Here is a 15898-nt window from a genome sequence, read left to right as displayed (position 1 = left end):
AGAAGCAGGCCATTGGGCCCACCAAATCCGTGCCGATCAACGATCACCCCATACACTGGCACTATCCTATATACTAGGGATCATTTACAAAGCCAAATAACCTACAAACCCTGGATGCTTTGTAGTGCGGGAGGAAACCAGAGCACCCGGAGAAAACCCACACAGTCACAGGGAGAACGTACAAATTCCACACAGACAACACCCGGGTCTCTGGTGCTGGAAGGCAGTCAGTCTATTGTGCCACCGTGCATTCCGCAAAACTCAAAGCGCTGAAGAAACTCAGTGGATCATGCAGCAACTGGTGAGGGAATGAACAGGTGATGTTTTGGATGAGGATCCTTCCTCAGATTCAGGAAGGAATGAACAGGCGATGTTTTGGGTTGGGGCCCTTCTCCAGACTTCAGATTCCAATGGTACTTTATTGTCATATGTATTAAGGTACAGTGATTTTTTTTTCCTTTCCATACAGTTCAGTGACAATCCTTCTATACATTAGGCACAATCATACTAACTATAAGTGTTATTCAGAAGATAGACACAAAAAACTGGAGTAACTCAGCGGGTCAAGCAGCAGCTTTGGAGAAAGTGAATAGGTGATGTTTCGGGTCGAGACCCTTCGTAAGATAGATATAGCTTCTGAAGAAGGGTCCCCAGCTGAAAAGTCACCTGTCCATTTCCTCCACGGGTGCTGCTTGACCTGCTGAGATCCTACCACACTTGTGTTTTACTCAAGATTCCAGCATCTGCAATTTCTTGTGTCGTCTCCATTATCTGCCAACAGATACAACTGGAACAATTACCAGGATTGTATCTCCAAACCGTCTGAAGACAGAGGATGCCTTAAGTCTTTCTTCAAGGAAGATAAAATCAATCACCTCTGGAATCTTCCTCCTCCTCCTCTGCCTCTTCACCCTCTGGCTTTTTATCCTCTGTTCTTTCCTCTTTCTGAGAACTGGTGTTAATATTCATCATACCGATGTCAGGGAGACTCCCGTCCTGATTCACCAGCCTGTTGGTAGATATCAGGCTGTTAGGAAGATGTTAAGTGCAAGTTGTGGCCCTAGCAGGATTAAGTTCAGAGGTGACTTGTCACAGAATGTCAAGCAATTTATTCTAGTTGGGCTTTTTTGACGCAGGTTTCTCCATATGAGCATGGTAGAGTTAGTAGAATAACATGTTTGGCACATGAAGTAACTGTCTAAAACAGCTACGCATTGTAATTGCTGCTTCAAGATTATGATTCAAGCCTAAACTTGACATTTTCCCCGAGGGAGAAAATAGTCACAGTTTAAGCTGAGAGCATGAAATGGTGACAAGTGAGAGCAAGCATTTCATGTCTTTGGGAAGACTTACGCATTCTGTCGATTTGACATGTATAGCTTGATTCTGTACAGAGTAATTCACACAGGAAGAAAAAGAAGATGAGTACAGCGCGTTATGGAAAGAATAATACAAAAGAAAAGATCTGCATCTAGCCACACACACAGTTTACTATCTTCCCCGTACGCGGTTAACTGCTTCACGCCGCTGTCAATTTTTGATTCAGTGCTAAAGCAACGTGCATTTCTAGACAGGACATGCAATCCTCTTCATTCAGTGTTGACCTTTGCAAAATATTGTTACATTCACACAGCAATTGCCATTCCAGATTTGAGGTTTGTTTCAATCTGTGCTGCCATCGTTGGGTTAGAGGTACATATTTTATAAAATGATTCTGTTTGTTGAAATTGGAAATGACAAAATACTTACTTGCTAGCAGCAGATGTGCATATTTTAAAAAGTGAAAGTAACTTGCATGCTTTGGAACGAAGCCTAAATCATGCGCTCTCTCCACAAGCTATACACGGTGGCAGCATAGATCAATGATACAACTTTACCTTAACCTTAACAATAGTTTTTAACTGTATCTTGGTACACGTGACTATATACACCAAAAACATTGGTTAATGTTCATAAATGATAGGAGCAGAATTAAACCCTTCGGACCATCAAGTCTACTCCACCATTCAATCATGGCTGATCTAACTTTCCCTCTCAACCACAATCTCCTGCCTTCTCCCCATAACCCCTAACACCCGCACTAATCAAGAATCTATCAATCTCCAACTTAAAAATATCAATTGACTTGGGCATCCACAGCCGTCTGTGGCAATGAATTCCACAATTCATGACCATCTTACAAAATAAATTCCACCTCATCTCCTTTCTAAAGGTACATCCTTTTATTCTGAGGCTATGGCCTCTGGTCCAAGACGCTCCCACTAGTGGAAACATCCTCTCCATGTCCACTCTATCCAGGCCTTTCCTATACGATAAGTTTCAATGTCCCCGCTCATCCTTTTAAACTGCAGCGAGTACAGGCCCAGGGCCGTCAAACACTCATCATATGTTAACCCAATTATCCCCGGGATAACTCTTGTAAACCTCTTCTGGACCCTCTCCAACAGCAGTACATAGTATTAGGAGGCATTCTTCATTGGTTGCTGGCACCAAAAGCGGGTGAGAACATCAATGCATTATTGTTACCAGTTCTCACGCATGTTTCATTGAAGGCATTGGTGCTAGTACACTCACAACTTATACTGTTACTGACCAGAGAGAACTACACTTGCCACTCTCTCTTCTCCCCTCTCCAATCAGGCAAGAGGTATAGAAGCGTGAAAACGCACACCTCCAGATTCTGGGACAGTTTCTTCCCAGCTGTTATCAAGCAAGTGAACCATCATATCAACAGCCAGAGGCAGTCTTGAACTACTATCCATCTCATTGGAGACCCTCGGACTGTATTTGGTCGGACCTTGCTGGGCTTATCATGCACTAAACATTATTCACGTTATTTATATATACATAAAGGGGAAAAGGATAACTAGAGAGTGAGTGGGACCTCTCAGGAATCAAAGCAGCACCTCTGTGTGCAGCCACAGGATATAGGCAAAGTCCTCAATGTGTATTTCTCCTCTGTATTTACCAAGGAGAAAGACAGTAGGATGGAGGAACTTGGGGCAGTCAATGGAAGTGTCTTCAGAGTAGTCAGTGTTACCTTCAAAGAAGTACTGTATCGTGTATGAAGGTAAACAAATCTCCAGGGTCTGATCAGATATATCCGAGGATATTGCGGGAAACTAGAGAGGAAATTGCGGGAGCCCTGGTTGAAATTCATGAGTCGTCCTTAAATACAGGAGAGGTCCCGGAAGACTGGAGGGTGACAAATGTTGTGCCTTGTTACAAGAAGTGCTGCAGTGAAAATGTTGGGAACCATAGGCGGGTGAGTTTAACATCTGTAGGTGGAAAGTTACTAGAGAGTATTCTGAGGGTTAGGTTATACAGACATTTGGATGGGCAAGGGCTGATTAGTAATTGTCAGCATGGTTTTGTAAGTGGGAGATCGTGTCTCACAAATCTGATTGATTTTTGTGAAGACATGACCAAACAGGTCGATCAGGGCAGAGCTGTAGATGTTGTGTACATGGATTTCTGTGAAGCATTCGACAAGGTTCCGCATGGTAGGCTGCTCAGGAAGGTTAGATCGCATGAGATCCAAGCTCAGAGAGCTGAATGGATAGCAAATTGGCTCCAAGGAAGGAAGCAGAGATGGTGTTGTAGAGCAGTGATGGTGGAAGGTTGCTTCTCGGACTGGAGGACTGTGACTGGTGGTGTGCCTCAGGGTTCAGTGCTGGGCCCCCTTACTGTTTGTCATCTACATCAATGATTTGGTTGAGAACATAAAGGGAAAGATTAGCAAGTTGATACAAAAGTGAGTGGTTTTGCAGATAGTGAAGATGATTGTGAAAGATTGCAGCAGGATCTGGTTCGATTGGCCAGGCCGACTGAGGGATGGTTGTTGGATTTAATATAGTGAAATGTGAGGTGTTGCATTTTGCGATGTCGAACAAGGGCAGGACCTACACAGTAAATGGCAGGCCTCTGGAGAGTGGAGCAGAGGGATCTTGGAGTACAGGTGCATGGTTCCTTGAAGGTCGAGTCACAGGTAGACAAGGTGGTTAAAAATACTTTTGGCACATTGGCCTTCATCAGTCAGAGTATTGAGTATAGAATATCCAGTCTGAAGAAGGGTCTTACCACGAAACGTCACCCATTCCTCCTCTCCAGAGATGCTGCCTGTCCCGCTGAGTTACTCAGCTTTTTGTGTCTATATTGAGTTTAGAGGTTGTGAGGCCATGTTGCAGTTGTATAAGACATTGGTGAGACAGCATTTAAAGTATTGTGTTCAGTTCTGGGCACCGTGTTATAAGAAAGATATTGTCAAGCTTGAAAGGGTTAAGAGAGGATTTACGAGGTTGCCAGAGGGGTCTAAGCTATAGGGAGAGGTTGAGTAGGCTGGGTCTCTATTCCTTGGAGCATAGGAGGATGAGGGGTGGTCTTATAGAGGTGTACAAAATCATGAGAGAAATAGATCGGGTTGATGCACAGCATCTCTTGCCCAGAGTAGGGGAATCGAGGACCAGAGGACATAGGTTCAAGGTGACGGGGAAAAGATTTAATAGGAATCTGAGGGGTAACTTTTTCACACAAAGGGTGGTAGGTGTATGGAACAAGCTGCCAGAGGAGATAGTTGAGACTGGGACTATCCCAACATTTAAGAAGCAGTTAAACAGGTACACGGATAGGACAGGTTTTGAGGGATATGGATCAAATGCAGGCAGGTGGGACTAGTGTAGCTGGGACACTTCAGCCAGTGTGGGCAAGTTGGGCCGAAGGGCCTGTTTCCACACTATATCACTCTATGACTCTATTCCACTTTATCATGTATCTGTACACAGTGGATAGCTCGATTATAATAATGCATTATATTTCCGCTGACTACACGTGACAATAAACTAAACTCAAACTCAAAAAACACACACCATGAATTAGTAATTCTTAATCCTAATAAAGAATAACCTCGCAAAGAAATGTTAGCCAAGCCGCATTTAATTAATACCATTTCTGCTATCCTTGGATTTTTATGAACCTTTTAAAATGAGTGAGTGTGAAATGTTAGTTAATAAAAAATAGGAGCAGGAGCAAGCTGCTCCTATTGCTGCTAATTTACTGCTAAGCCTGTTTCACCCCTAGATTTTAGACTTTACTTTAATCATTAGAGATACAGCATGGAAACAGGCCATTCAGCCCGATGAGACCGCGCCGACCAGCGATCAGTCCCTTACATTAGTACTATCCCACACACTAGGGACAATTTACAATTTTTACTGAAGCCAATTAACCTACAAACCTGTACGTCTTTGGAGTGTGGGCGGAAACCAGGGCACGCAGAGAAAACCCACGGGGTCAGAAAGAGAACGTACAAACTCCGTACAATCAGGGTCGACTGTGACTCAGGGTTCGCTGGGCTTATTGCTGTTTGACATATATAACAAAATCATTTGGATGAGAATGTACAAAACATGATTAGTAAGTTTGCAAATGACACTAAAGTGGGTGGTATTGTAGATCGCGACGATGGTTGTCCAAAATTGCAGCAGGATCTTGATCTGTTGGGCAGGTGGGCTAAAGAAGTGGGCTAATACAGATAAGTGTGAGGTGTTGCAATTTGGGAAGTCAAACAAGGGCAGGACCTGCACAGTGATTGGCAGGGCTCTGGGGAATGTTGTAGAGCAGAAAGATCTCGTAGTGCAGGTACATTTTTGTTTGAAAATGACATCACAAGAAGTTAGGATGGTCAAGAAGGCTTTTGGCACATTGGCTTTCATCAATCAGTGTATTGAGTGTAGAAGTTGAGAGGTCATGCTGCAGTTATACAAGACTTTGTTGAGGCCTCATTTAGAGTATTGTGTTCAGTTTTGGCCACCTTATTATAGGAAAGATATTGTTAAGCTGGAAAGGAAGAGCTACAGGGAGAGGTTAAGCTGGCTTGACCTTTATTACTTGGAGTGCAAGAGGAGAGGTGATCAATATAGGTGTACAAGATCATGAGACAAATAGATTGGGTAAATGCACAGTCTTTATTCAGAGTAGGAGAATTGAAAACCAGAGGTCATAGGTTTAAAGGGATGGGGGTAAATGTAATATGAATCTGAGGGGCATATTAACCTAGCGGCACTGTGAAGGCCCAATATATTAACACATCTATTTATTACTGCCCTAACATTCTATGTTGGCCATTTTTCACATCATGCCTCCCCAGTATGTGAGCTGCAGGGTGAAACAGATTATAACCTACTCATTTTTCTTATAATTTTTAAAATGTTCAACAAGAGGACATAGGTTTAAGGTGAGGGGGTAATAATGGGAGGAATAGATAGGATAAATGCACAGTTTTCTTATCCAGAGAAGGATAATCGAGAACCAGAGGACATAGATTTAAGGTGAAAGGGGGGGGAGAGGAGGGAGAGGGGGAGGGGGAGGGGGGGGGGAGGGGAGAGGGGAGAGGGGAGGGGGGGGGGGGGAGGTGGGGATTTAAAAGGAACCTGAGGGGTATCTTTTTTATGCAAAGGATGGTAGGTATTTGGAATGAGCTGCCAGAGGAAGTAGTTGAGGCTGGTACTATCACAATGTTTATGAAACATTTAGACAGGTACATGGATAGGATAGGTTTGGATGAATATAGGCCAAAGGTAGGCAGTTGGGACAAGTGGAGATGGGACATGTTAAAGCACAAGGCATTGGGGGTTCAGTATTGATGTGGATAGAGAACTGGCTGGCAAACAGGAAGCAAAGAGTAGGAGTAAACGGGTCCTTTTCACAATGGCAGACAGTGACTAGTGGGGTACCCCAAGGCTCAGTACTGGGACCCCAGCTATTTACAATATATATTAATGATCTGGATGAGGGAATTGAAGGCAATATCTCCAAGTTTGCGGATGACACTAAGCTGGGGGGCAGTGTTAGCTGTGAGGAGGATGCTAGGAGACTGCAGGGTGACTTGGATAGGCTGGGTGAGTGGGCAAATGTTTGGCAGATGCAGTATAATGTGGATAAATGTGAGGTTATCCATTTTGGTGGCAAAAACAGGAAAGCAGACTATTATCTAAATGGTGGCCGATTGGGAAAGGGGGAGATGCAGCGAGACCTGGGTGTCATGGTACACCAGTCATTGAAGGTAGGAATGCAGGTGCAGCAGGCAGTAAAGAAAGCGAATGGTATGTTAGCTTTCATTGCAAAAGGATTTGAGTATAGGAGCAGAGAGGTTCTACTGCAGTTGTACAGGGTCTTGGTGAGACCACACCTGGAGTATTGCGTACAGTTTTGGTCTCCAAATCTGAGGAAGGACATTATTGCCATAGAGGGAGTGCAGAGACGGTTCACCAGACTGATTCCTGGGATGTCAGGACTGTCTTATCAAGAAAGACTGGATAGGCTTGGTTTATACTCTCTAGAATTTAGGAGATTGAGAGGGGATCTTATAGAAACTTACAAAATTCTTAAGGGGTTGGACAGGCTAGATGCAGGAAGATTGTTCCCGATGTTGGGGAAGTCCAGGACAAGGGGTCACAGCTTAAGGATAAGGGGGAAATCCTTTAAAACCGAGATGAGAAGAACTGTTTTCACGCAGAGAGTGGTGAATCTCTGGAACTCTCTGCCACAGAGGGTAGTTGAGGCCAGTTCATTGGCTATATTTAAGAGGGAGTTAGATGTGGCCCTTGTGGCTAGGGGGATCAGGGGGTATGGAGAGAAGGCAGGTACGGGATACTGAGTTGGATGATCAGCCATGATCATATTGAATGGCGGTGCAGGCTCGAAAGGCCGAATGGCCTACTCCTGCACCTAATTTCTATGTTTCTATGTTTCTATGTTGGTCAGTGTGTGTGAGTTGGGCCAAAAGGCCTGTTTTCATGCTGTATGATTCTATGTCTCTAAAACCAACAAATATCTAAGCCTTTATTGGTCAAAGCAGGTCTCATTTGTGTTTATACTATGTAAGAATTAACATTGACTGTATAGGCTGAGACAATTAGAACATAGAGCATTCAACAGTACAGCAAGGGAACGGGCCCTTCAGCCCACAATGTCCATTGGGAATATAATGTCAAGTTAAATTAATCTCCTCTGCCTGCACGTGATCCATATCCCTCCATTTCTTGCACATCCATGTGCCTGTCCTAAAGCCTTTAAAATGCCATTATCATATCTGGCTCTACCACCACCCCTCCAGTACCTACACTTTAGAGGTGTAATAAAAACGTCCCACACATCTCCTTTAAACTTTGACTCTCTCACCTTAAAGCTATGCCCTCGAGTTTTTAGCATTTCTCCCCTGGGGAAAAGGTTCTGGGTCTACATCAGATAAAGTAGTAAGTACAAACCTTCAGATATGGAGGTCAAAATGATAACACCTTGGTTAAAAAAGTAATCTTTTAAGGCATATTAACATTACATCAGGCTAGTACCTCACAATATCTACATTCAGGGATGCAATAAATAACATTGTGCAATTAATTGTGATTTTATTGCAGAAGCGGTTCTGAAATAAAGATGTGACTTGCATGCTGTAATATATGGCAAATCGAACAAATGCAATAGACTTCTGTCATTACCGACGGTACCCACCTATTCACTAACAGATAAACACGACCATTAACTTTGGCATGGCTGGAAAATTGAGTGGTGGGAAGCACATGAATGGACAAGAAGAAAGGAGAGGGAGAGAGAGAGAGGGAGAGAGAGAAAGACAGAGTGATAAGAATCCACAGACACTACAATTACCCAGTACAGCACAGCACACACAGTTAAATTCAGGTTTAAAGTTACCACAGAAGCAATGGAAAATGATAACAATTAGCAAAAGTAAGGCAGGTTATAATAGAAATGAACAATTGTATTTAGTTGAGGAACACATTCCAAAAATACAACATTAAAATCTCCTGCTATTATAACAAACATATCCGTTAAACCGGCTCCGAATTATTACCAACTTTATAATTTTTATAAAGAGTGTCAACTTTTCCAATAGACAATAGGTGCAGGTGTAGGCCATTCGGCCCTTTGAGCCAGCACCGCCATTCAATGTGATCATGGCTGATCATCCCCAATCAGTACCCCAATCAATTACTCCAATGTTGACGCCAGGGGTATCAATGCTTCCAATTACTCCTTGGAGGTCTTCCTTTGCAAATGCTCTAGTGGACCCAGAGAGGGTCACCTGTGCACCCCTCTGCTAATGAACTCATGGGATGGGTGTAAGATGAAAGGAGAAAGCCAAAAAAAAACACGATTCCCCGATTGATATAATTGACCAGGGAAATGAGAGCATATGATGTATCAAGCTGATACGGAGCTGCATTCAAAGAATAAAATTAAACAACAGAAGGTGAATACTTATCCGAATACGGCATTCTCAAGCTAGAACAACTAAAGATTCTTAACCTGATAAGATGGTTAATTACTTGCTCAAAACATAATATTGCACACTTTTTCTCATGTTAATGTGTAGTATTCAACACTTAGATGAGGAGATAGTCTAAATTAAATGGATTCCTATTCGATATAACGACTTAGGCTATCTTGTAACTAGAGGATCTTGAATAATAGCTCTCTGAAAGATAAATTTTAATTTCATTAGATAATATTGTATTTGTATTTCTATTAACTAAAGTTAGCATATAAGATATCAAGAGGATTTAATAATGTTTCATTGTTCTAATTTTAATATGTTAACATTTACACTTCCAGTAGCCAATCATGAAATATTGTATAACCAATTTCAGATACTGGTGATTCTGCTAAGTGTGTGTTTCTATAACACTAATTGGATATGTGATTGATAAATTAGGGAACAAAATATATATTACATTGGCCTAATTGGTTATAATGTGATTTCCATCGAAGGCTAGAAAACCATTTAAGAGTTGCTTTGGAAACTGACAAGCATAAAAAAAGCTGTCTTGGAAAATTTTCAGTCTTGGGAAAAGAAAACTGTTTCCATCGAACGTCCTTGCAGTAATCAGACACCATTGTCCTTTAAGAACACAGGCTGTCACTTTCACCACAGGAAGCTATTGAAATTGACCATCAATCGCTTCTATTGCAATGATTATAAAACAATCCAACATAGAGCCTTCAGTCTTTGCAGCTTGCAATAACTAAAATAAACTTACAGCTATTAAAAATATCTTTATTTTTGAAAATCCTGGGGGAAAAAAACCTTGTTATTGCGAGTCTGAAACTCGCTAGCTCCTAACCCCATATTTCTCATTGCCACAATACTTTTAATAATGCGATTTTCCAGAATACTATATTTCTTAAGAATCCAGCTACCAGGTAATAGTAGAACTATTTGTACATTCACAATAATTCAAGGCACACGTCACATATCAAGATCGCAGGGGAATAGATGTCATGACTCACTTTCAAAGCATAATTTGACAACGTATTAAAGAATGTTTCTCACCTGTAGATAGTGCTCTCCTGTTTGCTAGTCACTGCTTTTAGGTCAGTGAGTTCCAGAAAGCGATCATGAAAATAATGAAGGTGCAAGATACACACAAGCAAGAACGATGTGGGGATGAAAATGCTGGTGAACAGATCTGCTACAGTGAACTTCTCTAGTCCAAGATCCTTCAGCCTTTAAACAAAGAACAATTATATATTTAGTCCGGAAAGGGCTGTGTATCAGTTTTGGATCCATTTAAATTTCTGTTCCAATTGCTTATTTTCAATGCAAGGCACCACTGTTTGTATTTTACATGTACAGAGTAACAAATGTAATTGATTTGATCTCTTTTTAGTCCTAATCCTGTTTGTAACCTGCACCAGCTGTTTTTCACAACTTGTTTGCTTTTTCCACAATGGGTTGTAGGTGTTACTGGTCACACCAGCATTTATTACACATCTCTAAATGCCCTCACAACCTTAGGGTGAAAGGGGCAAAGTTTAAAGGAGATGTATAGGGCAAGTTTTTTACACAGAGGGTGGTGAATACTTGGAACGCACTTCCGGGGATGGTCATATCAAAGGTATCAAAGGTATTTTATTGGTCACATTCACATACACCGAGGTGTAGTGAAGTGAAATGCTTTTTGCCATTTTGCAGCACACAAAGAAAGAATACAGACATAACACCAATGAGAGTCTTAAACACAAAGAACATCCCCCACAATGGCTCCCACCATGAGGGAAGGCACCAAGTCCAGTCCGCAACCCCAGTTCACCCATAGTCGGGCCTATTGAGGCCTCCACAGTTGCCTCTACGGAGGCCCGATGTTCCAGGCCGTTCTCGCCGGGTGGTGGTGCTCCGGCGTCGGGAGAGTCCTCACAGCGGCTTGGGAACCCTGGAACGGCCGCTTCCATACTGGAGGCCGCGGCTTCCGAAGCCGACAAGGCCCTGCCGGTTGGAGCTCCACAACTGGCGATCTCGTCGCGACATCCCAGGCTCCCGGTGTTAAGTTCAGCGCCGCCGCCCGCAGATGGCCGCTCCACAGTCCCGCAGCTCCGCGATGTTGTTCCCGGCGGTCTCAGCTCACCGGAGCTCCAGCGCGGCGACCCAGGCAAGGCATCGCTCGCTCCGCGATAGCGTTCCAGCGCTGTGCCACCGCCGAAGCCGAGGTTCTGGGCGGTCCCCAACAGGAAACGCCGCTCCAGGCCCGCTGGTAGGCTGCGAGGACGGGTCGAAGCTGCAGCCCGGAGAAAAGCTGCCTCTCCGACCAGGTAGGGACCCTGAAAGGTAGTTTCCCCCCTTCCCCCTCATAGAGACATACAGCGTAGAAACAGGCCCTTCGGCCCATCTTGCCCACACCAGCCGACATGTCCCAGCTACATTAGTCCCACCTGCCTGCGTTTGGCCCATATCCTTCCAAACCTGACCTATCCATGTACCTGTTCAACTGTTTCTTAAACGCTGCAATAGACTCTGCCTCATCTACCTCCTCTGGCAGCTCGTTCCATTCATCCACCACCCTTTTCCCCTTCAACTTAAACCTATGTCCTCTGGTCCTCGATTCCCCTGTTCTGGGCAAGAGACTCTGTACTGCGCCTCTCATGATTTTATACACCTCTATAAAATCACCCCTCAACCTCCTGCGCTCCAAGGAATAGAGTCCCAGCCTACCCAAACGCTCCCTATAGTTCAGACTCTTGAGCCCTGGCAACATTCCCGTAAATCTTCTCTGTACCCTTTCAAGCTTGAGAATATATTTTCCTATAACATGGTGTCCAGAATTGAACTCAATATTCTAAATGTGACCTCACCAACATCTTATATAACTGCAACATGACCTCCCAACTTCCAAACTCAGTATTCTGACTGATGAAGGCCAATGTGCCAAAACCCTTTTTGACCACCCTATCTTCCTACAACTACCTTCATGGAACTATGTACCTGCACTCCTAGGTCCCTCTGCTCTACAACACTACCCAGAGGCCTACCATTCACTGTGTAGGTCCTTCCCAAAAGTCTGGTAAGCAACACCTCACATTTCTCCATAGTAAATTGCATCAACCACCATTCCTTAGCCCACCTAGCCAACTGATCAGGATCCTGCTGCAATTTTTCACAACCATCTTCACTATCTGCAAAACCACCCACTTTTGCATCATCTGCAAACCTGCTAATCATGCTCTGTATGTTCTTATCCACATCATTGATATAGATGGTGGTGGAGGCAGAAACGATAGTGGTGTTTCGGAAGCCGACAATCCCCTGCTAGGAAGCAGCCGTTCCAGGTGGCCCAGCTGCTGTGAGGACTCTCCTGACGCCGGGGCAAGACCACCCAGCTAGAACGGCCAGGAACATCGGGCCTCCGTTGAGGCAACAGCGGTGGCCTTAATAAGCCTGACTTTTGGGAGAACTGGGGTTGGGGACTGGACTTTTGTGCCTTCCCCCACAGTGGTAACCGCTGTGGGGGGATAATTTTTCTGTGTATAAGGTACTTTGTTAGTCTGTGTCCAAGATGGCTGTCGGAAGGGAGAGTGGATGCTGGCGCTCTTTAGCTGCCGCTGCTCTCTCTTCACATTGTGTTTTTTTTTTTGATTTTTTGATTTTGTGTCTTTGGAGTGATTTCTATCTTTAATTCATGTATTGATGATGTCCTTATTATTTATTTTTCTCCAACTATATGTTTTTTTTTCTCTTCTGTTTAATCTTTGTAAGGTGACCTTGAGATTTGAAAGACGCCCGAAAATAAAATGTATTATTATTATTATTATTTAAGAGATTTTTGAATAGGCACATGGATATGCAGGGAATGGAGGGATATGCATTACGTAAAGGCAGATAAGAGTTGGTCTTGGCATCATGTTTGGTTATCAAGTGGGCACCTCCCTTCGCTGGTGTTTCATTGAGTTAAACACACAAAACCTCAGGAAGGCTCAACAGTTAGTTCTGGCATCCCAGAACCACCTCCCTTAATACCTGCTCTCACCACCTATGTTACCAGTATGCATTAAATTTATCAGTTACTCACTTTTCAATATCCATTCCCGTCATGTTTTGCCACAGATACGGGAATGAATCAAACTGATAGGTGTACACCAGGACCAAAACCAGCATTGTGTAGGAAACAACAATAATCCAAAAATACTTCAGGATTCGCCGCCACCAGTCATAATGTACCTAGGGAAAAAAAAAGCCTTTAGAAGTATAAGCAGCCAAGAAAAATAGAATTATATAACAAATAATTATTATATTTGGATGCTTTGGATTTGTCCACATTAACTTCCAAAATAAATCTCTTCAATGCCACGATCTGAACAGTGATACCAAACTCACACTGCCAGGCCACACTTCCAAGGAATGGTTGCAAGATTTGGTCTACAGTGCTGTAATTCCTTGAATTATATTCCCAGAATTTAGAGTTTACAGCGGGGAAAACACAAGCAAGAGAAAACGGAACTTGTTTTTCATTGTGGCATGCTTGCCTGCATGATTTAACTGGGAAGAGGGATTGTTCTTACCACCACGGATCTGTAACCGTGTGGTACAGTGTTCACACACAGTGCTCTTGGTTCAAAGGTCTGAATTGCTCCTTGTTCCACAGCTTTTCACCCTGTTTCCACATCGTTGGAGGGACTTCATGAAAATGATTCCGCAGTTGATTGGGTTAATGCGTGAGGAACATTTGAGGGCTCTGGGCCTGTACTCTCTGGGGTTTAGAAGGATGAGGGGGTATCTCATTGAAACCTACCGAGTGATGAAAAGCCTGGATAGAGTGGATATGGAGAGGATGGCTCCAGTAGTGGGAGAGTCTAAGGCCAGAGGGCATGGCCTCAGAATATAAGGATGTACCTTGTAGAATGGAGATGAGGGATTTCTTCTGCCAGACGATGGTGAATCTGTTTGTCACACACAGCTGTGGAGGCCATGTCATTGGGCATTTATAAAGCAGATGTTAATAGGTTCTTAATTATTAATAGAGCCAAAGGTTAAGGGGAGAAGGCAGGAGAAATGGGGTTGAGAGGGAAAAATGCATCAACCGTGATCGAACAGTGGAGCAGACTCATTGGGCCAAATTGCCTAATTATGTTCCAACATCTAATAAACATAATGGACATGACTTTTCATATATCCATACATCCTGTTGGGACTAGGCTGTAAGGAAAGGTTGGATGGACTTGGATTTGTAGAGCGGAGGCTGAGGGGCGACCTGATAGAAGTTTATAAAATTATGAGATACTTTGATAGGGTAGACAGTCAGAAATTTTTCCCAGGCTAGAAATGTAGAAAGTCTAGAGGAAATAGCTTTAAGCTCAGATAGGGAAAGCTTAAAGATGTGCGGGGCAAGTTCCTGTTATACACAGTGGTGAGTGCCTGAAACATGCTACCAGGGGTGGTGGTGGAAGTGGGAGAAGTGATCAGTATAACTTGGCAATACATTCAGCTTGGACATTGTGGGCTGAGAGGGCCTGTACATATGCAGTGCTATTCTATGTAATTTACAAGAAGTGTAGCAGTACGCATTAAAATGTTGCCTTAAGAATACAATTAACTGCATTAACTGTTTTAAATCACCCCTCCACCAACTATAACAAAATTAGACAACAGAGAGTTGCATATATATTGGTGTGGGCCGGAGGGACTGTTCCAACGTTGTATCTCTAAAATTAACTAAACTTCTTTAAAAACTCCCGGGGTCACACATAATTATGCAACTTTGAATTTAGTACTGTTGTATAATATTTCTTGTAGTTAAATGTGGAGCTCCTATTCTTCTCAGCATTGCTGTTGAACAGCATTTTCTACAGTACAGAAAGCATTCCCATACCGAGCTGTCTAGCATAGGCCTTCTCCACTGCCAGAGTGAGGCCACACACAAACTGTTGGAACAACACCTCATAATCCGCTTTGGTAGCTTATAATCCAATGGTATGAACATTGAATTCTCCAATTTTATGTAACAACCAATTTCCCCTTTTATTCTCCTCTCACCGTTCTGTGCCCCACTCCTGGCGCACATCTATTTCTCCCACTTCTCCACCCCTCTTCCCCCCCTTCCACCTTTGCTAGTCGGGTATTGTGCTTCGGTATGGCAATACTTCACTTGACCATTGACCATTGAAATACGTACCTGATATAGAACCACGCAGAACAGAAACAGCATCATGTAGATGATCTTGTACATGACAATCTTGCCCTCAAAACTGACGAAGAAAAACATTCCGCCACAGATGTAAATCCAATATTTGACAAACATTCCCATCACCAGGTTTCCTAATACTTTCATTATCTCCTTTCCTTGCTGGCTATCTTCTGTACAAACAGAAAAACACAGGGTTATCTGGCAGCTTTAAGTGGACATTTTACATTCTCAGAGGATAGACTTTTGGCCACAAACCCTTGTGACAATCTAGTGAATAAGGGATGATTGGGTTAACATATGAGGAGCGTTTGACAGCTTATGTTCATCTTAAGTTCAATTCATTGAAACTTACCGAATAGTAAAAGGCCTTTGATTGGGTGAATGTGGAGGGGATGGTTCCACTATTGGGAGAGTCTAGGATCAGGGGC

General features: G+C 43.2%; 1 protein-coding gene across 1 annotated transcript in view; it reads right to left on the bottom strand.

Annotated features, from left to right (window-relative positions):
• Positions 1-15898, bottom strand: part of LOC129696472 (piezo-type mechanosensitive ion channel component 2-like) — a 504307-nt gene that overhangs the window by 92953 nt on the left and 395456 nt on the right. Inside the window, exons 15-18 of the mRNA XM_055634398.1 lie at positions 15459-15640; positions 13359-13507; positions 10349-10522; positions 876-1009 (exon numbers count right to left, since the gene is read on the bottom strand). Of these exons, the coding sequence (XP_055490373.1) occupies positions 876-1009; positions 10349-10522; positions 13359-13507; positions 15459-15640 (639 nt within the window). The remainder of the gene's footprint in view (positions 1-875; positions 1010-10348; positions 10523-13358; positions 13508-15458; positions 15641-15898) is intronic.

Source organism: Leucoraja erinacea, chromosome 4 (genome assembly GCF_028641065.1).
Source record: "Leucoraja erinacea ecotype New England chromosome 4, Leri_hhj_1, whole genome shotgun sequence".
Classification (NCBI taxonomy): Eukaryota; Metazoa; Chordata; class Chondrichthyes; order Rajiformes; family Rajidae; genus Leucoraja; species Leucoraja erinaceus.
The sequence above is the reverse complement of the archived record's forward strand: the minus strand, read 5'-3'. Positions and strand labels throughout refer to the sequence as shown.